General features: G+C 41.0%; 1 protein-coding gene across 1 annotated transcript; it reads right to left on the minus strand.

Moving 5' to 3' along the window:
- Nucleotides 1–1,244: 1,244 nt before the first annotated feature.
- On the minus strand, nt 1,245–21,556 carry tm7sf2 (transmembrane 7 superfamily member 2). Its single transcript, XM_033637249.2, has 11 exons — nt 21,476–21,556; nt 17,497–17,579; nt 15,659–15,855; nt 13,586–13,640; nt 12,886–13,080; nt 11,156–11,259; nt 8,841–8,960; nt 8,519–8,687; nt 8,345–8,425; nt 8,045–8,167; nt 1,245–2,015 (listed from the first exon to the last, which is right to left on the minus strand). Exons 2-11 carry the CDS (start codon nt 17,567–17,569, stop codon nt 1,855–1,857), a joined length of 1,278 nt encoding a protein of 425 aa, XP_033493140.2. The 5' UTR covers nt 17,570–17,579; nt 21,476–21,556; the 3' UTR covers nt 1,245–1,854.
- Between the last annotated feature and the right edge of the window lie 254 nt (nt 21,557–21,810).

Consider the following 21,810-nt stretch of genomic DNA (forward strand, 5'->3'; position numbering starts at 1 on the left):
ATGTAATGGTTGCTTTACGTTTCAGCAACACTGCGGTAACCTGTAGTTTGGTTTAGGCCCCAAAACCACTTGCTTATGTTTAGGAAAAGATCATGTTTTGGCTTAAAAGGACCACTTTTGGGAGCACAATCCCTGCTGGAAAAGTAGTAATATCTCGATAAATATAACCGTGTTTGTGCAACTATCCCAGCAAGAAATGCAGCAATATCTCGGTGAAAAAAAACAACCACTCTTGGTGCCACTTTCCTGAAGAGGAATGCAGTGATGTCTCGGTAAAATACAACCGTTTTTGTGTCACTATCAAAACATGAAACGTAGCAATGTCTTGGTAAAAAATAATCACTTTTCATGCCACTACCCCACTAAGAAATGCAGCGATGTCTCTAAAAAAAAAAACACCCTTTTTGTGCCACTATCCTGAAGGGGAATGCAGCAATGTTATGGTATAAAACAACTGCTTTTCATGCCATTATCCCAGCTGGAAATGCAGCAATGTCTTTGTAACAAACAACCGCTTTTCATGCCACTACCCCAGCAAGAAATGCAGCGATGCCTCTGTAAGGAGCAACCATTTTTTGTGCCACTATCCTGAAGGGTAATGCAGCAATGTTATGTTTTAAAACAACTACTTTTCATGCCACTATCCCAGCTGGAAACGCAGCAATGTCTCAGTAAAAAAACAAACACTCTTCGTGTCACTTTCCTGAAGGGGAATGCAGCAATGACCCAATGACAAACAGCTGTTTTTGTGCCATTGTCCCGGCAGGAAATGCAGCAATGTCTTGGTAAAATACAATCACTTTTCATGCCACTACCCCAGCAAGAACTGTGCAATGTCTCTCTAAAAAACAACCACTATTTGTGCCACTATCCTGAAGAGGAGTGCTGCAATCTCTCTGTAAAAAACGACCATTTTTGTGCCTGAATCCCTGCTGGAAAAACAGCAATGACTCACAAAAAACACAACTGGTTTTGCTGTTTGTTGGTCTCCTACAAGGCTTTGCAGCTTGGCAGTCATCTCATGAAGGTGACCTCCCGATGACAAAGTCAGCTCATATATAACGTCACTACAATTAATTGTAGAGTCATGATGTGGCACGTAAAAAAACATGCAAATGTAAATGTATTCAGAGTTTGCAGAAACACACAATGCCAACATTTTCTCCTAGCGACTGGGCTGTTTTCCCAGAATGCTTAAAGAGATTCAAATAGCTATCTGTCTAATAAATTCAATTAAGATCAAGTGCTGTTTTATATTGTTTTATTTCAGATGTATTTCACAGACAACAACACACTTAATAAAAGAAGACATTGTAAAAAAAACAAGCATGGTAAAAATTCTGTGGCCCAGTCTTTTCATCAAAAAAGAGGCACTGGTGTTTATACAGAAATGCAGTGTAATTGTTATTTCTCTAGGATAATATCTCCTCATTGAAATAAAATGTTTTTGCTTCTAATTTTTACAACAACTTGTGTCGTTTTTATGAGGAAAGAACCACAAGGCCGACACTGTTTTCAGATGTACTGCAGCTTTATAGCCTTTTGTGCTGGAATGCTTTAGAGAAGTGTGTATCCTCTTTCAGACTCCTGTGAGGTTTTAAAGTCAAAATGCAATGAATCAGAAATAGTGATCCATTGAAAATCATCTTGTAATTGAACCGCAGCCTAACGAATCAAGGCAGATTAAAATTGTGAGCTCCCTGCAGAATCCCCATAGCAGCAGCACCGGGTAATATTTGTAATCTGTGTGATTGGAAATGGATTTACATTTTTTCTTTATTGCCAAGTTTGTGTGGACATGAAGAGGATCTGGTGAGACAGTGTTGGTCCTGTTCCACCCATCTGCTTTCTTGTTCAGTATATATAGGGGAAGATCCTGTAGGGGACACGTCGGCAGTAGGTGTCCCACGCCAGTCCGTATTTGGCCCGACACTGTCTCTCATCTCGGTCCTCTCGGTGAATCAGCAAGACGGTGAAATATATGACATAGAAGTAAGGCAGGAGGTGTGAGAATCCTAGAGAGAAGGAAACCATACACAGACTGTCAGCAGGAGGAAACACAACAGAAAAGAAAACTATAAAATGTTTGATTCACACATGAAATGATGAACTCGAAACGATCATCACAACAGAGAAAAACTGACACCTTCATCTTACTATTTGATCAGGATGTGAGTGACATCGAACAAGCTGTAATCAAGCCTCCCCCGCAGAGAGCTGTACATTTTCTTTTCTGTATTATACAAGAGCCCTGCTGTGAATACCAGTTTGATTAAGCTTATAATGTTCAAAGTGTTTTTCAGAAAATACCTTTTTGTCTTTCAGCCAGGGTCTCGATATGACCGCTGTTCCTCTTTGTCAGTGCAGCTTTCAAACGTTTGGAATATGCTGTCATGATTTTTCTTTTTGGAGTGCATTTGTGACTTTTACAGCAGCAATTAAGGGGCTGAAACCACAGTACATCTCAATTACAAAGGCAGCTACACAAGTGAGTCACGCAAAGTTTGAATACCAATGAGCAGAATGTGTCAGCTGCGACAAAAAGTCTGACAGCCACCATTTCAGGAAGAGGGATTTCAAGGGAACATAAGGCAGCTTACAGAGGAACAAAGAGGACACATTGTTGCTGCCTTTATTGCTTCTGCATCAGTCGCAAAAACATTGTAATTATCTAATAGACTTTTCTGGTCGCTACCGAAATGTCTTCCTAACAAAGAGTATCGGAAACTGTCAGTTACTGAGAGTCAGATGTGTCATTCAGTTTGCCTGGTTTAGTAACGTAGTTCCGGATTTAAAGTTCCAGTGAACTGGAAACTAGAGCACCATTAGCTTCTGAACTAGGACACATTTTCCAGTAAAACAAAATATTTGAGTGATGTCCTGTTACAAGAGGCAGACACCGTCTCTGTCACCGTTAAGAGCAGACTTAAGACTATTCTTTGATAAAGCTTTCAGTTAGGGCTGGCTCAGGCTTGCCTTAGACCAGCCCCTAGTTCTGCCGGGGGCACCTCCTATGATACACCAAGCCCCTTCTCTCCTTCTCTCGCTGTCTTCATTTGCACATTTTCATGTCCTATTCTGCATATTACTAACTCGTCTTCTCCCCCGAAGCCTCTGTGCTCTCTCATCTCAAAAGCCCAGTTTCCACCAAACACTTTCAGTATGGTGCCTTTGGAACCAACAGTAACCCTTCAGACATGGTACCTAGACCCTAGCGTTTCCACTGCAAACAGTACTCTTTTATACGGTCGCCGGGGATGTTGTCACTCACTGCTCTGTCCAGCACTCACTGTGTTTCCTCATAATCGGTGACATAGACAGAAGTCTGGACCTCGTTTATCGTCCACAGAACGAGGCTGCACGCCGACATTTTCAGAACAAAAATAGAACAGGCTGCAGTGAGAGTCTCTCTCCATGGGATATTTAAAAATAGCAGGTTTGTGCATTTTGTCCTTCTTAGGCAAGCTCGGGGGTTTAGTTTTGCTGTAGCCCGACTCTACGCAACGCTGCAGTTCACATAACGCGGCTGAAATTAATATACATACACGCCTTAAGATCCACTCATTACTAAAAGTGTAATGTTCAAAATTGTCATATGGAATATTTAAGGTGTGTTGATTGAGTCACGTCATCAACTCATGCATTGAGTAACATTACAAGTTAACGTTCAACCTTAAAAGTTGCCGGCAGTCGGCCCAGTCAATTAAATTGTCGACTCCAGCTGCTGTGAGAGGCAGCAAAACATCCTCTCATTGCATATTTACAGTTTACTAATAAAACTCTCCACAGTATGAACAGTGGTTACATGAGCATCAAAACCAGACACAGCTCAGCCCTGAGCAGAGTGACTGTCTGCTATTGACCAGTCAACAGACTGCAGTGTTCACAGCTCCACCAGATCTGTGTGCTAGGTACCCCAACAGAAGGGGGACCAAAAATGGGGACTGTACAGAACGGTTCTATTGGTACCATCCACAACTTTTCACAGTGGAAACTAGAAAAAAAGTGTACCGAACTAAACTGTACCGTACTGCTCGGTGGAAACGGGGCTCAAGGTTCCCTCGGATTGTGGTTGCGCCTTGATCGTGGGTCGTGGTTGCGCTGGTGCTGTGGTCCTGCCTGATGCCTACTACTACATTACTAGTCATACTTCTACTATTATTAGGACACACATATGGTTATTATTGTCACATACATAAACTAATAATATATAGATATACATACTACCATAAACTACTATAATTATTACTTACATTTCTATAATCATTGTTATAGTAGTAATTGTTATTATTGTTGTTGCTGTGCATCTCTGTCTCTCCCTCCATGTATCATTTTGTCATCCATTATGTACACATCTATTGCACGTCTGTCCATCCTGGAAAAAAGATCCCTCCTGCCTCTTTGAGGCAGATTGTGATTTGTGATATTAGGCTTTATAAGTAAAACTGAATTGGAAAATTGAATTAAAGTTAAATCCTTCTCATTTGATCAGACCATGACAAAGGGGTGGGCATAGAGTTTAGCCTGATGTGAAGCTACAGCGGAGTCCGTTCCTGAGTAGGCTGTTGGCTCCACACACACCTCACTCGACGTTAGACCAGGAGGAGGACGAGGAAGAGATGAATGAATATACCTCAGCCTGCTGATATCCAAACTATGGCTGCAACTGGCGATTTTAAATGATGATTAATCTGTCAGTTATTTTCTCGATTAATTGATTATTTATTTGGTCTATAATATGTCCGAAAATGGTGAAAAATGTCGATCAGTGTTTCCCTAACTTAGGATCCAGATGTTCAGTGACTAAAATCCTTCATCTGCTTAGAACATATAGTTTAAAATGACCAAGATCTAAAAAGTGTATCATTATAATGTGGCTGAAAACTGGATAAAAAGTGAATTTATGACAGCTTCTGGCACACAACCGCAACCCTGATGCTGAAAAGAGGATGATATGATGCCACTGACAGGCGATTCTCTGGGTTTAAACAATGTTGAAAATGTTTGGAATAATGTCATATACACTTAATGAAATACATTACATTGGTGTAGTTGTTTTTCAACATCTTAATGTGGAAATGTTACATATTATATCTTTAACTTGTTTACATAAGACTCTTCTTGCTGACGGTCTGGTTTGCTTATATAGCTTATACAGAGGCATCAGTATTAAATTGAGACTGTTTCAAAACCAGTCAAAAACTTCCTGTTGCAGCTTTAAAGGGGCCATAAAATGTATTTTTCCCCAGCAACAATGGAACACATGATTACACGTATATGGAAGGAATGAACCCACAGATCAGTATGACATAACTGTGCAGTTCCCCTCAGCTCTACGTGAGCTTTTCAGCATCTCTCAGTTCATCGTTTTGATTTTCCAGTCTGCGACCTTATCGTTTCGGTTCAGTCTCAGTGCTCTAATCGCTGCTCTAATGGTGCTGTTCTCAGTCGGAAAGCTCTAAAACCCCGCTACACAAACAGCACACAGACACAGTTAGAGACCAGCTGGTGAACACAGTGGAGCATTTCACATCTGGGGTGGTAAGTTTGATGCACAGAGGTTTTTAAGAAATACTGCACTACTACAACAAACAACAGCACTGAAATGCCACATAAACTTATCTGCCATAATGAAAGACCATCATGGAAGATTTACTACTCAAAAAACTTCCCTTAAGTTGATGCAGCAGTTCATTTACAATACGACCACCTGTCAGCTCCAGTTGGTGGAGACTAAAACGGAGATAAAAGGAGAGTGAATATTTCACTCAGATTCATCAGGTGCCCACAAACGGGACTCCGAATGAAAGTTTCTGTTCTGGATGTGAAAAGTGAGCAACTGTTTGCTAGTGTAAGGCAGGTTTCTCGCTCATGTCTTACCTATAAACGTACTAGCTACTGAATTAACTATCAAAGGGCTGTGGGAGAAGTAAGAGCATGAGAACAGCTTTTCTATGGAACTGGGTCCACTTTAATGTACGACACAGAACGTAGGACAACTGAACATCGACAACAATAGCAGCAACTTACATTTTATATATATCAGTCCTCTAAACTTACATTAGCAACTTCAATTTTTGCCTCCCCCAAGTCGCTTAAAACAATCAATTATTGCAGGTTTAATTCAAACGTTTTTGAACATCTGCACAACATGTACCATTTGAGATTTTTCTAAGTAAAAAAGGGTTTGTACACAAAGTAGAATACATTGTTTTCAGTATATTGGGCGTTGTGTCAACACAAGTATTACTTAAGACATTCAGCCCTTATGATATGGCATTAGGAAAGCTGTATTAGTAAAGAGGAACCAAAAGCGACAAAGAGACAAATTCTCTGAAAATGTACTCATGAGATGCTGAACATTAATAGCAGCAAACCACTATTTGCTGTGTACAGATATGGTGGAGCGATGGTGTCCTGAGCAGAGAATGAACTCCAGCTCCTTCTGTGTGTGTCGTAATCTGAGCTTCCCTGTTCTTCGCTGTGGTGGATAAATGTTATTAAGGCTTACAATTACGCATATCTAAGGGTGGTGCTGCTTAAGTGACAAGCTGTCTGCCAGGCTCTTCAATCTGAAGCCCTTTTAACACAGAGATGGCGCTATAGGGTCGTACAAGGTTCCTTCTTTACCCAAAACCTATTTTTATTCATTAGCGTTTGAGCCCCACTGATGTGGCTTTCTCTGATGCGTGCTTGTGTGTGTTGTGTCTCTAAATGGATGTGCTGTGACAGTTATGTTACCTCTAATGTATGTGTGTTAAGCGTCTTATTCCTTTTGTACAGCACTTTGGTCAACGTGAGTTGTTTTTAAATGTGCTTTATAAATAAATTTGAGTTGAGCTGTGCCGCCTTTGCATTTTTGACACAGGACCAAAAAATGGTGGCATCCCTCCGTTCTTGTGTGTAATTTTAGACAGTATGCTGGCATCGGGGAATCAAAGGAGGTGTGGCGGGCGTGTAACACAACAGTGGTGGCCTCTAGTGGGACATATAACACAAGTCAACAGTACTTTCTAAACAATAACAATGGCTTAACATGGCAATAACAATCATTTACAGCACCTGTTATATAGCGGTTAATCTTGTCCTCTAGTCCGAGGGTAAGGAGCTCTTGAATTTCATTGTTTTTCCAATTTGTTGACATATTGGGCTGCTGTTTTTTTCTTTGAGTTAGCCACTAACGGCTATCAGCTGCTTTTTAAATCTCCCGCAGTGCCTCCCAACATAACACATTGTCAAAAGGTCACTCCCATACCACCCATGATCCTGTCCTGCCAGCTGTCCCATTTATACCAACACCGTTTTGGTACTGTTACTACCTCTGATGCTGGCTTTAAGGTGAGACAGCTCTGTCCCCCCATTCCACGATTATACCTTGTACCAGAACGGCAAGGTAGCATAACAGCGAGAAATTCCTGCCTTGAAGCGACAGCGTCAAAGAGGCTTGAGTCAGCTCCACCCCCTCGTCCAAATATGGTAACTTCTGGCTCCAAAAAACCAAGATGGCGTCTGCCAAAATACCAACCTCAAAGCTTCAAAGTGGGAGTCTACAAACCAATGGGTAGCATCATGGTGGCTACGTTCATTATTCTATACAGTCTATGGACCTGACCCACAGTCGATGGATAGCGTCACCGTGAAAGTGTAACACCCACCCTCTGGATCACCCCTGGTTAACACTGTTAGCTCTGTCTGCACTGTAAGAATCGTTAGTACAACTAGTACTGCTACCCTTTTCCATTTTAGCCATCTCCGTGTTTGTTTCTGTTTTTTTGTCCACCCACTGTACAGATGGAGAGTGAGAGAAGGATCCACACAGAGGTGCAAGTACACTTTTTTTTAAATTGCGTTTTAGATCCGCCATAAACACCAACACATCTTATTTTTCTAATAATAATGATGTTTCCGGAAACAATTAATACTCAGCCGTTATCTATAACCTCGTCCACAATTTCTAACAAAGACTCTCACTTGAAGTGATTGCGTGTCATCAGTGTGACCTGCATGCAAAACGAGCCGTGCGGAGGCTTTTAAGCTGTCTTACCACATGGCAGGGACCACGCCAGGGCCATGAGGAGGTCACCGAGGTAATTGGGATGACGAACGAGACCCCACCAGCCAGACACCAGCAGCCGTTTCCCTGTTGCTGTGGCAATAGTCTCCAGTCCTGCAAAGGGAAAATGTAGATACTTCTGAGTATAATAAGTGCAGGTCACTTCAGAGATCAACATCCACTCCATTCTGACATACACAGAATGAGTTTAGATATATAATTAGAGAATATAAGTGTGAAGTGAGAATATTTGTCTTAACTTAGAGAATACTTTAAAAGTAAACGACTGACTTGCAACACTTGGATGTGTCGGGTCTCGTCTGAACTGGTTCTTCTGTGAGTTTGATTTTCTGAAAATATAATATCCAACACCTGACGGCAAAGAGAGAAAAGATAACATCACCATCTTTAAGCGTGACACACAGCATGTTACAGCCTGATGAAGAAGAGCTCACGTGTTATTACCGTTCAGTGCTATTATAGCTGCTGCTCCAAGTGAACTTAAGGTCTGTGGGTGCACAACCAGGAAGGCAGCCTGCAGGCCGTACGTAAAGGGGACCCAGGCCAGGTCCCCGAAGACCAGCATGAAGCCGAAACCATCATGCACAATGTCCATGGTTGTCAGAACAGCTTCCTGTTATAACACAACAGCACAGGAAGTGAGGGTGAAAACCTCTGAGGTCGCCTTCTGGTGTGCCACCTTTTAAACGTCTGCAGGACTAGGATGAGAGTTCACGTATGACATTAGGATCTACAGTACTCGACTGACTCTGTTGACCCCCCTCACCTCATTCCACAGAGCATCTGCCACATACAGCAGCTGGAAACAGTTGACCAGAATCATGGCGAGTGAGGGGGAGCCTCGGAGCTCCACCTCCTTCATCAGCATGCCGAGGTTTATGACCACCTGAGGGGAAAACAGGTGACATGAACACTGATGAAAATCATCAATTAGGCGGCATGTTTCACCTGCACTGCCCAAGAATTGGTAGATGAACTAAAAAAAAGTCACTATGAGGTTATATATTACACTAGATTACATTATATCATAATTATTACAACTGTTACATTGCACCTTATATCTTATACCTCATACTATACTGTGCTGCACTTTGTTTGTCTATTATAATGTCTTTCCACTTCATATATTTCTGTTTTGCTATATTAAAGTGGGTTCCCTGGGTCAGGGTCACTCACTGGGCCCAGTTCTAGAACAAGAGAGTATTAAATATCTGGCAAAATATACAAATATATAAGATAGAAGTGTTTTCAAGGAGCAAAGGAGGTATGATAGGTAAAAGAGTAACTAAAAATGGTGGGGAAAAAACTAAAATGGTGAAAAAACCGACTGCTCCTGATAATCTATGATATATTGATTATTATATAACAATGAGATGTAGTGCTGCACATGACTGAGACAATGATATTGCACTACATTGACTGGTGAACATGATATTGAAGAATAATGTTGCACATGATGTGAAATTATGACACAAGATATTGACTGCTATCCTCCCTACAGAAGGGGGAGGAGTTGCACAGTTTGTGCAGGTGTACCTAATAAAGTGGTCACTGAGTGTGTGTGTGACGACTACATAAAACATTTTCATTTTGCTTTTACTTGCGTATTTTTTTTTTTTTTTTATCTTAATGGGTATTAACACAGGGACCCAGAGATCCAAGATTTTCATAGTCACTGCCTGCTCCTCTGTAACTGTTGTGCATATAATAATAACAATGAATCATTTCGGAGACTTCACCCTTAAAATGCCATTATCAGCAACTGCAAGACGTTAAAGTTAAAAGAACAGAGTTTAAACATTCAACAGGAAGCACAAATCTCCCACACACTGTCTGTAGCCAGCTGGTGGGAGCTTTTTCTGTCCTCTCCTACGCACCTGGCGTCAGAACATTCAGATGTGCAAAGGTTTTACTGTTTGTACTGTAAATACGGAGGAAACAACGTAAATAAAGGACTCATTACATCCACATTTTTCCAGTATGACTCCATCCTTTCACTGTCTCTGTGTTGCTTTTTGTCACTAGTGAAGATAAAGGGGACCTTGTTGTAATTTTAGCAATCTTATTTGAAATTCTCACTGGAGTTTCTTTATTTTGTGTCACTTGGTGTGATGACTCAGACACGGATAATGATGCCTGCCCTCCAACAAACGTCTCACTGTGTCAGGTCATCAGGGAGAAAAGTTTCTCACTCTGACTGTGTCAAACTCTCAGGATGCAAATTATTATGGAGGATCGAGGGAGTGCAACATCGCCACCTGTTGGTCCTGTTGGGCTCTCTGATGAAGCTCACCATCTGCGTTAATTAATGTTTATTAAAAGTATGTCTCTTAAATTATTCAGACTTGTAAATATAGTGAGAGATCACAAAGGTTTCAACAGTACCTACCCTCCACAAGTCACAACAGATTTAGATACACCAGCTTTGTGTTTTAATAGTTTAATTATGAGATATTTGTTGATTTCTTTCCTTTTTAGGTCTTTTTTTTTAATGTAAGTCTATTGTTTTACTGCATTACTTCCTCTTTGCATGAGAACATGACAGCAATATGTTTTTTCAAAGTAAAATATAAAATGGAGGAAGATTCTGTGAAGCAAAATGTAATATAAAGCTCTCTTCACACTTGGAGACAGAGGCAGTTTCACAATTTCTGACCTCAAATTAGTGTATAGCAACTTAAAACTTTTGTAAGAGCCAGTTTCATCATGGTAAATGTACCTATAGCGCCTTTCTAGTCATCCGACCACTCAAAGTGCTTTTTACACTACAGTCACATTCACCCAATCACACACACATTCACACACAGGTGGCCAAGGCTACCATACAAGGTGCCATCTGCTTCTCAGTTTTTTAACACACTCATACACCCATGTAAGCATCATTGGGAGCAATTCGGGGTTCAGTATCTTGCTCAAGGATGCTTCGACATGCAGACTGGAAGAGCAAGGAATCAAACCGCTGATCTTCCAATTGGTGGGCGACCCACTCTACATCTGAGCCACATCTGCCCACATTCAGTGTCTGGAATTAAAACTTTCAAACATGGGGAACTGGTCGTTCACTCCTGCAGGTTAACTCACCCAGCCAATCAGACCTGGTCTGAGCTCACAGAAATATTTTAGGTCAAAGTTCCTAATCCGGGGGTTTAGCTCCCGTCCGATGAAGAAGTCATAGAGGGGATTTCCTGGACAGGACAGAGAGAGGAATGCATTCAAAAAATCTACAGCAGGATTTGACACATACTATGCTTTCAGTTTTTTGTAGGTATATACAGTCAGTAAAAAGTGCAAAGCAAATTAATATCATGTTTAGGGGTGATATAAGTCTATCATCGCAGACTTCGCAGCCCCTCTGTGATAAGGACGTTGAAAAAACACTGGTTATTTTAACGTGAAACTGCTTTAATCAGTCTATTTACTGGTTTGAATTATCAGGTGCATTTGTTTTGGAGAGGAAGAGACCTCTGTGGATAATTCTACTCCCGCTAAAGGTCTCCTGAACGTCTGGATCTTAAGTTACCAGAGAAAAAGGTGAGCACACGTTAGCAGGTGCTGGGCTAGCGGCCTATCTGTGACATGCCAAACAGCCTAAGAGAAACACTGATTTGTGACATAAAACTGCTTTATTTAGTGTTGTTACCGGTTTAAAATACCAGGTGCATTTGTTTTAGAGAGGAAGAGACCTCTGTAGATAATACAGCTCCTGGTAAAAACCTCCTGAACAATAAACACTACAGGAATCCTAACCAGGAGAAGTTTCAGCTGGTTGCAATCTTCAGTCTTCCCCACTAGATGCCACTAAATCCCCCTAAATCTTACACACTGGACCTTTAACACCTTTAACACCTTTAACAAATAACACTGGCTGGTACTACTGTGCTGTGATCACTATCTACACCAGGCAGACCTGGTTACTAGCTGCAAATAAGGCCCCTTGGAAATTGCAAATTAATTGAAAGGTTCCACACTAATTGAATTTTGCAATTTGTTCTGGCAATGTCAGGCTAGTTTAAGCCTATAAACTTAATAGATCCACTTTCAAATTAATGTATGAAAGGCAGAACTGTAATCAATAATTTCATTTAGATGTGAATTCAAAGGTCCAGGTAAAATATCTGCTGTGAAAAAAGGCCTATGTTGATTCCTGGCGTTCAATCCACTGCACCAATTACTAGCTCTTTTGTTTGTAGACACATTGCACCTGCCCGTCTCGGCTTTCTTTCAGTTATTTTCAACCATTTTCTATTCCCAGAATGCCTTTTAACACCACCCAAAAAATGAGCATGAATTTGTTGCCTTTGGTCACTTCAGGCTGTTTATACATGTTCGTAAGTAGACAGCAGGAACAGTAATGGTCGACTGAGAGCTTCTGTAGTGAGAACAAGAGTCACTGAGGTCAACCGAAGCTGCTGTGTTTTCTGTTTTGTTTCATTTTGCAAAAACAAGAAGAGTCTGCAGTCATGCTAACAGCTCTGTGAGGCTGTGCTGCAGCATTTTGTCTTTTTTACAAACTGGGACGAATGTAATCATCGGTAAGCAGGAGCTGAATCACAATACTGGATGCTCTCAGGTTTCTGCCTTCAGATGCAGCAGAGCACGGCGCAGCCGGTGTAGCAGGGTCAATGTTCACTCGATGCCTGCAGGCTTATGAAGAGCTTGGCCCGCCGTTAGATAATTACCCACAGGAATACCAAAAATCTTCCACCACACAATAAAAGAGGCTTACAAATGCACAGTACATTGCCAGTGACTGTTTTAGAGAATGCTTTTTAAGGTGGATTCTTCCTTTATTAATGAACCTTCACGCTCACCTGTGTTGCCCCCCAAAGCAAGAGCATGAGAAGGAACCCAAAACGAGCGGATGTAGAGGTAGACAGAGAACAGGAATGACACTGCTATTGCACACACTGCCAGAGGCACCAGCAGCTCAAACAGATACCCCAGAGGAGCCCCGAGCCCCAGCAACAACATCAGTAACACACCACTGATGCACAGGCCATGAAAACCTGAGGGAGAAAAACAAACAAAGCTAAATGTTGTAGCCAGGGGAAAGAGATAAGCAGACTGACGCTAAAAAAAAAAAACAGTGAAAGTCGGAAGACATGGAAGTTCAGATTGTGTAACTCAAGTTAACTTTAGCTCACGGTCAGATCAGCCAGAGAGCGTGGAGGTTAGACTAAAAGATACATAAAGAAACATGACTTTTAGATCCTCCTTAAAATAAAATACCACAATGGGTGCATTGTGCTACACTGCAGCATTTCAATGAGGAAAAAAAGCATTTGTGTAAAACTCAAACATAACTGTGAAATATTACAGCTATCATAACACAATTATCCTCCGTTACTCAGCGTAAACACAAAGCTAGTCGTTGGTCAACAACACTGTAGAAATCACACTTATAATATGACTAAAAGATTAAAAAACTGTGCCTTTAACACATGCAAATTAAATCCTAAAACATATAATGTGTTGCAACACTCATGTTTTAATGATCAGTAATATAGATACCGTTTATGGGATACTTGAGACGCGTTCCATCCCTCAGCACTAATCCTTCAGACACCTGCAAGGAAATACATTCACTTTAAATCTGAACACATGAAACATATATTGAGTCATAGGCTCAGTTAAAGCATATATGATTTTTTCTATGGGATAAAATTTGATCCTATAACTAGCCGTGGATATTTGGGTCAAATTCACCTTATGAAAACTGTGCAATTCGTGTGTATACAGGGTCACGCACATAATATAACATCATGCTAAGGCTGGATAATATGGCTGACATTATCACTGGCATTAGTAAGAATATTCTTCACACAAATAACATTATGAATTGTGTACCACTTTTAACAGAGCACAGAACTAGAATTACCGCTACGTGGTTGTTTACCCGCAGACCAGTCAAGTTGTAGTTACAGTTTACATCAAACATTGATGCTTCACACACATCCTCCACCCGGCAGCACAGAGGATCTATACAATCATCAAAATATCTGCCCTTCTCTTCCTCAGATATGACGCAGAGTAATCGCCAGAAAAGTGCTTTCACAGAACATTATGATGTCCGCCTTTGACCTTTTGGATATATAAGGTCATCACTTCATTGTTTTATCCTGTTATAGGCAAATTTGTCATGTATAAATGTATGAGTGTATGAGGTCTGGAGTTTTGTCCCAAAAAATGTTCTGTGAAGCCACAGTGACTTTGACCTTTGACCTAAGTCCACCAAGTTCTGATCAGTTCATCGTTGAGGCCAACTGGATGTTTTATGCCACTTTGAATAAATTTCCTCAAGTTGTTGTGATGTTGTGTTCACGAGAATGAGACAGACGGACAACCCGAGAACATAATGTATCTTTTATAGTTTCTATGCCTCCAGCCGCAGCTATTGCCAGTACGGAGGCAAAGAAACTATAAATGAACATATAGAAACAAAATTGCAAAGTAACGTAACAGTGTATGGTGTATGGTGAAGTGTATCATCACTTCATTTTATCTTATTAGACATGTATGTAAAATATTGTCATAATTAGTGGAAGAACTCGTGAGTTATGGCCAAAGACATGTTTCATGAGGTCACAGTGACCTTGATTTTTGACTTCCAAATTCTAATCAGTTCATTCTTGAGTCCAAGCAGACATTTGTACCAAATTTGAGGAAACTTCCTTATGGTCTTCTTGAGAAATTCCATTCACAAGAATGAGACGGATGCAGGGTCATAGTCACCTTGACTCGACCTCCAAATTCTAATCAGTTCATTGTTGAGTCCAAGTAAACATTTGTGTCAAAAGAATATTTTTTAAATCCTACAGGATGTTCTTGAGATATCACATTCACAAGAATGATAAAGTTCATAGTGACCTTGACCTTTGACCCCTGACCACCAGAATGTAGTCACTTCTTCATTGAGTCTAAGTGGATGTTTGTGCCAAATTTGAGGAGACTTCCTCAAGGCCTTCTTGAGATACTACGTTCACCAGAATGAGACAGATGCAAGGTCACACTGACCTTGACCTTTGATCACCAATATCTAATCAATTTATAGTTGAGTCCTAGTGAACATGTGTGCCAAACTACAAAAAATTCTCCCTTCTTAAGGTATTGTGGTCACAAGAATAAGACAGACAAGGTCACAGTGACCTTGACCTTTGATCTGCCACCATCAGAATTGAATCAGTTCATCGTTGAGTCTAAGTGGAAGTTTGTGCCAAATTTGAAAAAAGAAAAAGAAAAAAAAAAATTCTTGACATATCATGTTCACAAGAATGGGACATACATACAGACAGATGGACAACCTGACAACATAATGCATCTGGCCACAGCTATCGCTGGCGTGGGCATAACAATCCTCTTCACGTGTGTTAAAGACAGAAACTTTAAAAGGTACAGTATGCAGGATTATACTAAAAACAATGTATAGACATGGTGTATTTATCTGCAGAGACTCGGCCTTCTGTCTGGATTTCCTTATTCTGCTGTGTTTGGGATATTTTGAGGCTGCAACCTTTGGACATTGGTGTGTAGCCGCCAGCCAATAACAGTGTGCAGGTGAGGTTGGGGCTGATGAACGTAGCCTACCTTTCCTAATGGCATCACATAGAGGAGGGCATGCAGAGCGATCCAGCCCAGCAGAAGCACGAGGGCCAGAGGATCCCACAGCTGGTCAGTGGAGGGGAGCTGAGGGGGCCACTGGAGCACACTGGCCTCAGGGGATCGACTCACACTGATCAGGAACAGCACCATCAACGGGAGAAAGATAGGGATGCATATGGCACCTGAGAGATGATTACAGACTAAAGTGAGATGACAACCTGGGTGACATGACTGAGCAGCAGTCAGAAGCAATGAAGATAAAGTGAAGCAGCACCACAGGGGAAACTTAATAACGGAGCATAGTGAGACTATCTAATGCACGGCCAGATTTATATAGCAGATGTGTGATAACAGTGAATAATTAAGCACGTTGAATAACTATGTAGTAGCAAAACAATTGGTTTAGCTGTCGGTGTGGGTGCAACAAACGACATGATTTTACTTCAAGACAACCAGAGAGCAAAACGGATGGGATGCTCAATCGAACAAACAGCAGGAGATGAAGTACCACCAATGTGCTCTCTCTCTCTCACACACACACACACACACACACACAAGCTGTGGTGTATTTGTTCTCTCATTTCCTGTCAAGTCTACAATGTAAAATCTTACTTAGGCGGTTGTAGTGATTCTTAATTAGAGCTACAGTTTGTGACGTTTGACAAGTTATTTTGTGGCAGATACATTAAAACTTTACATTTCATCAACGCTGTGGTTAATGTGTGGTTTGGACACAAAAACTATTTCAGTCAGGAACACTTAAGACGAAGAAAACATTATTTCCATTTGCAGTATTTTGTTGGGCGGTTTGGCTCTGTTCTGGGGCCCCTCTGCCTTTCCTTGGGCCTACACAGAAAGCCTCTTCCACACACCTATGTGAAAAGCCTAAGGCTGAGAGAGCACACCTGGCTGCCCTTCCATGTGCAAACAAGGAAAGCCTGACGCAGAGAGAGCAAACCTCTCTGCCCTTCCATGCGCCTACATGGACAGCCTAAGGCAGGGAGAGCAGCAGCAAAGACACCCTCGGGAACAGAACAGAGCAGCATCAATGACAGACATGATATTAATAAGTAAGACACAGCATGAAAAAGAGGAGCTGGGGTGGAGGCGGGTTGCAAAGCAGCTTGCAGAGAAAGCAGCAACAGTAGGCAGGCCAGAGCAGTTTAAATAGGGCGCCCTGAATGAGATTCGCCAATTGGTTGTATAGAAAGGAATCATGTGATCTATCAGCTGACTCCCTTCCATCAATCAGCTGCTCCATTAGTTGTTTGGGCTGTTTGAAATCAGCTGATGTAGCTGGGATGTGAGCTGAGCTTGACATCGTGAACTAATGCTGTGCTGTCATTGCAGTTTCCTGTGTGTTTCCTGCGTGTTTTGGATTTAAGGATTTGTTGCCTACTCCCGGTCTGTTTTGTTACCTTTTTGGACTGAAGTAAAGGCCGCGCTTTTTTAAAAAAAATTCTACTCTGCCTCCTGTGTGTTCTCTGCATTTGAGTCTGAGTTTTCACCAGAGTTGTGACATCACCTTTGATGTCAGCTTTTACCTGTGAGCAACACAGCGTAATGAAAACGTAATTCAGCAATGACAATTTCCCAAACAGAAGAAGAGTGAACATGTGACACGTTACAGGAGTGCATGAACAGAATCAAAGACAACATTTTGTTTATTTTCTGCTCAGCTGCAGCATGTGTGATAGGAAACACTGCTATATACCAATAATGTGAGTTAACTGTTATATAAAGGTAAAAACATCTGAAATACAATGAAGGTGGATGTGTCATGGTGGCGCCCTGGTTAGGCAGTCAGGCCTGCTGTGACTCACCCAGGGTTCCTCCAAACTCCCTCTCTGTGTCATGTGGAGATCTGTGTTTGAGCGACTGACTATTTGGCCTCATTATTGCTCTCCTGTGAAAAATAATAGGAATGTAGACATATTTCTGTCATAATAAAGACATCTGAGGAACAAATAATTAGACTGGAATGCCGATTAGTGCAGAGCTCTCTGATAATTTTGAACTTTTACCTGTGAGAAAAACTAAAAATCCTTTACATACCAAAAATATAATCAATGTACACACGCATTATGGTGCTTTATTACAGATTAAAAGCCCCTTATTTATATTTAATTCTAAGTTTTTCAATTTAGCATGAACATCACAACCTATTCTCTCCAACAAAAGAAACAAACCAAAAAAAATCAATATAAAGACACATTTCACAAAAACAATCAGCCAAAAAAAATATCTATTTTGAGACTCTCTTGTCACTAAGGTATCTCAACCATTGTACCTGGACGTTACAATTATCTTACAATGGAGCCAGTTCAGAGATTATAGTGAGTCAACAGTTGATAAAGGTAAATGAAAGGATGCCAAATCTTTAAAAAGGCATCATATCTGTTTTTCAGGACATAGGTTATCTTATCTAGAGGCATACAAATACAGATATATAGATTGATTGATATAGAGATGGGGGAATCTGACTTCCAGGTTAAAGCAATGTACTTCCTGGAAACAGCAGGAGCAATATTAATACATTTCCTCAAGCTTTGATTTCAAATTTGTAACATTTCCCCGGAGAAAAAAGTCCTGGATCTAATGAAATTGGTGTGTCCATTATTTTAGTGAGTGTGTCACACAAATCACACGAAAACGTTGTAACTTTCGTGCAGTGCGATGTGCAGTGTAGCATAGCGCCCTCTGCAGTGCAATTTTGAGGGGTTAGGTACAGCTGATGGATAAAATTGTAGTTCACCAATCTAAATCTGGCATTTACAGTGGCGATCAAACCGTTCTGACATAAGCCAGACCATAAATCTTCATCTAAAGTAACACCTAGGTCAGACTCACATCTCTCTCTTGATCTGTGTACATCATGTTTTGGGCATTCAGTCACTATAACATACATCCTGCTAATAAATTGCCTTGAACCTTTGTTACCGTGAAACACTTCCTCCACCTTTGTCTGGTCAGGTAGGGTCATTTGATCCCCAGACTTTTTTTAATGAAGGCTCTAAGTTGGGGTCAGGGGCTTTTACTTTTGATACTTTAAGTACATTTACTGGTAATACTTTGACAGTTGAAAAGAGGACTTAACATGTATTTTGGAGTATCATTACACGATAAAAAAATAAAAGTAGCGTCTTCCACCACTAGTCTGTGGAGGCAGTTATTCCCTCATAGGCTTATCAAACAGCGCTCATATTTAAGCAGGAGGACACTTTACAGGAGCCATAATCACATGGAAATTTTGAATACAGTTGATCACAAATGGACGACCACACGTCCCACTTATCTCAGTAAGATTTTTCTAAGTTAAAAGCAATTTTTTAAAGTGACTAGCTTTGCTAAAAATGTGAATCATATACAGTACAGGCCAAAAGTTTGGACACACCTTCTCATTCAATGCGTTTTCTTTATTTTCATGACTATTTACATTGTAGATTCTCACTGAAGGCATCAAAACTATGAATGAACACATGTGGAGTTATGTACTTAACAAAAAAAGGTGAAATAACTGAAAACATGTTTTATATTCTAGTTTCTTCAAAATAGCCACCCTTTGCTCTGATTACTGCTTTGCACACTCTTGGCATTCTCTCCATGAGCTTCAAGAGGTACTCACCTGAAATGGTTTCCACTTCACAGGTGTGCCTTATCAGGGTCAATTAGTGGAATTTCTTGCTTTATCAATGGGGTTGGGACCATCAGTTGTGTTGTGCAGAAGTCAGGTTAATACACAGCCGACAGCCCTATTGGACAACTGTTAAAATTCATATTATGGCAAGAACCAATCAGCTAACTAAAGAAAAACGAGTGGCCATCATTACTTTAAGAAATGAAGGTCAGTCAGTCCAGAAAATTGCAAAAACTTTAAATGTGTCCCCAAGTGGAGTCGCAAAAACCATCAAGCGCTACAACGAAACTGGCACACATGAGGACCGACCCAGGAAAGGAAGACCAAGAGTCACCTCTGCTTCTGAGGATAAGTTCATCTGAGTCACCAGCCTCAGAAATCGCAAGTTAACAGCAGCTCAGATCAGAGACCAGATGAATGCCACACAGAGTTCTAGCAGCAGACCCATCTCTAGAACAACTGTTAAGAGGAGACTGCGCCAATCAGGCCTTCATGGTCAAATAGCTGCTAGGAAACCACTGCTAAGGAGAGGCAACAAGCAGAAGAGATTTGTTTGGGCCAAGAAACACAAGGAATGGACATTAGACCAGTGGAAATCTGTGCTTTGGTCTGATGAGTCCAAATTTGAGATCTTTGGTTCCAACCGCCGTGTCTTTGTGAGACGCAGAAAAGGTGAACGGATAGATTCCACATGCCTGGTTCCCACTGTGAAGCATGGAGGAGGAGGTGTGATGGTGTGGGGGTGTTTTGCTGGTGACACTGTTGGGGATTTATTCAAAATTGAAGGCACACTGAACCAGCATGGCTACCACAGCATCCTGCAGCGACATGCCAGCCCATCCGGTTTGCGTTTAGTTGGACCATCATTTATTTTTCAACAGGACAATGACCCCAAACACACCTCCAGGCTGTGTAAGGGCTATTTGACCAAGAAGGAGAGTGATGGAGTGCTGCGGCAGATGACCTGGCCTCCACAGTCACCGGACCTGAACCCAATCGAGATGGTTTGGGGTGAGCTGGACTGCAGAGTGAAGGCAAAGGGGCCAACAAGTGCTAAACACCTCTGGAAACTCCTTCAAGACTGTTGGAAAACCATTTCAGGTGACTACCTCTTGAAGCTCATCGAGAGAATGCCAAGAGTGTGCAAAGCAGTAATCAGAGCAAAGGGTGGCTATTTTGAAGAAACTAGAATATAAAACATGTTTTCAGTTATTTCACCTTTTTTTGTTAAGTACATAACTCCACATGTGTTCATTCATAGTTTTGATGCCTTCAGTGAGAATCTACAATGTAAATAGTCATGAAAACAAAGAAAACGCATTGAATGAGAAGGTGTGTCCAAACTTTTGGCCTGTACTGTATAAATGTATAAATGTGTACATCTCACTCATGACTTGCCTGGTGTTGTCAGAACTTTTAAGTTTTCCTCAGACATTCACTCATATTGTACAAGACACTCTAAGGACCGTTATCTTCCATATTGTCTGACTTCTCTTAATCAATATTCATTGTAATACAGAGGACCATCTCTTTGGAACAACCTTCTTCCATCTCTACAATCATCATCAAAAGGACTCTAATTTGCAAAGACTCTTAACACATCCCTGATTCAGTATGAAATCAGCATTTTTATCTTTTTCCTTTTTAGGTATGATTGTTGTTATTTAACATGGGAGGTATCTTCATGAGCCATTTTTGGCTTCTAGCCTCTCCTGCACAATGTTTTAACTTTTAATTTCTTTTTTCTGTATTTTCTATACATGTATGTGCACATATACTAAACTAAACCAACGATGCAGGAAAATAAATCAGGGTGAAAGAGGAACAATGTGATTTTTTCAGTGTCAGCAAAAAATATATTTAAATATTCTGCTATTACATATATTGATATTAAATTAGGCAATTATTTGCAAGCTGCCACATAATTTAAATCAGCTGTTATTTTGTATAGCCTGTTAGTGCTGTCATAAACCACCGAAACAAAGTTCAGGTGTTCCTCTAACTGCATTTCTATTATGAACCATGAGACAAAAGGCCGTTTAGTTGTCGTCCCTTCACCTGCTGATACTAAAATGACCGGAAACAGCGGCTTAACAGAAAAACACAGCGTATAAAAAGGAGTAACGTGCTGCTTGTCTTGGAACTCAGTAAATTCAGTGTCTTACCGGTGTAAAGCATGGAGCTGTAGACGGGACTGTAATGATATTCTAATGCATCCATCCAGCAGCAGCCTGCAGGCGGAGACGCCCCCGAGACACGTTCGGGAGCACGAAGCTGCCTCTCAGCCAATCAGATGCCTCCGCGGTCATCAGAAGAGGGTGGGGAAAAGAAGGTTGAACCAATCAGAGGAGCGCATCAGGTGGCGACAGACGGTGCATGCTACAGTCCGGAAGTGACTGGTAAACGTTGTGAAACACCTGAATTACACCGATGAACTGTTATATTGCGGAGTTAAACTAATTATAATCAATTATAATACGTAATAAATTGTTATTTATTT

The sequence above is a fragment of the Epinephelus lanceolatus genome, chromosome 11, assembly GCF_041903045.1.
Source record: "Epinephelus lanceolatus isolate andai-2023 chromosome 11, ASM4190304v1, whole genome shotgun sequence".
Taxonomy (NCBI): Eukaryota; Metazoa; Chordata; class Actinopteri; order Perciformes; family Serranidae; genus Epinephelus; species Epinephelus lanceolatus.